Source organism: Tupaia chinensis, unplaced genomic scaffold (genome assembly GCF_000334495.1).
Source record: "Tupaia chinensis unplaced genomic scaffold, TupChi_1.0 Scaffold139917_1, whole genome shotgun sequence".
NCBI lineage: Eukaryota > Metazoa > Chordata > Mammalia > Scandentia > Tupaiidae > Tupaia > Tupaia belangeri.
Genome location: NW_006199796.1, coordinates 292,907 through 293,367, shown reverse-complemented (window position 1 = coordinate 293,367; position 461 = coordinate 292,907). Strand labels below are relative to the sequence as shown.

At 28.4% G+C, this 461-nt stretch overlaps 1 protein-coding gene across 3 annotated transcripts in view; it reads left to right on the top strand.

Annotated features, from left to right (window-relative positions):
- The window catches only part of MSH2 (mutS homolog 2), an 87,342-nt gene that overhangs the window by 24,179 nt on the left and 62,702 nt on the right, over positions 1–461 (top strand). For 2 of the 3 annotated variants that reach the window (XR_003546815.1, XM_006162350.3), the window contains exon 5: positions 65–214. The exons of the other annotated variant lie outside the window; for it this stretch is intronic. Coding sequence is in view for 1 of the 2 variants with exons in the window: in XM_006162350.3 (XP_006162412.1) it covers positions 65–214 (150 nt within the window). In the remaining variant the exon portion in view is untranslated. The remainder of the gene's footprint in view (positions 1–64; positions 215–461) is intronic. 3 annotated transcript variants of the gene reach the window in all.

The following is a 461-nucleotide window of genomic DNA, read 5'->3' as shown; positions in this document are numbered from 1 at the left end:
GTCTAGAATTATTCCTGTTTTTAATAGAAATCTTTTTTTTTTTTTTTTACATTCTTACTCTTAGGTTGCAGTTTGTTCATTGTCAGCAGTAATCAAGTTTTTAGAACTCTTATCAGATGATTCAAACTTTGGCCAGTTTGAACTTACTACTTTTGACTTCAGCCAATACATGAAACTGGATATTGCAGCAGTCAGAGCCCTTAACCTATTCCAGGTAAAAAAAAAACAAAAAAAAACCACAACTGGGTCAAAAAATAAATGGTTTAAAAAATGTTCATTTTGTATACATTGTAGAATCTTACTAATAAGAAATTTAAATATTTTGAAATATATCGAAATACTTAGAATACATAAACAGTTTTGAATTTGTTCATTTCTTTAGTTCCAATATGAATACATCGTATCTGTCTTGGGCGTTTTTTTTTTTTTTTTTTTTTTTGGGGGTTTTCTGTTATGGGGGG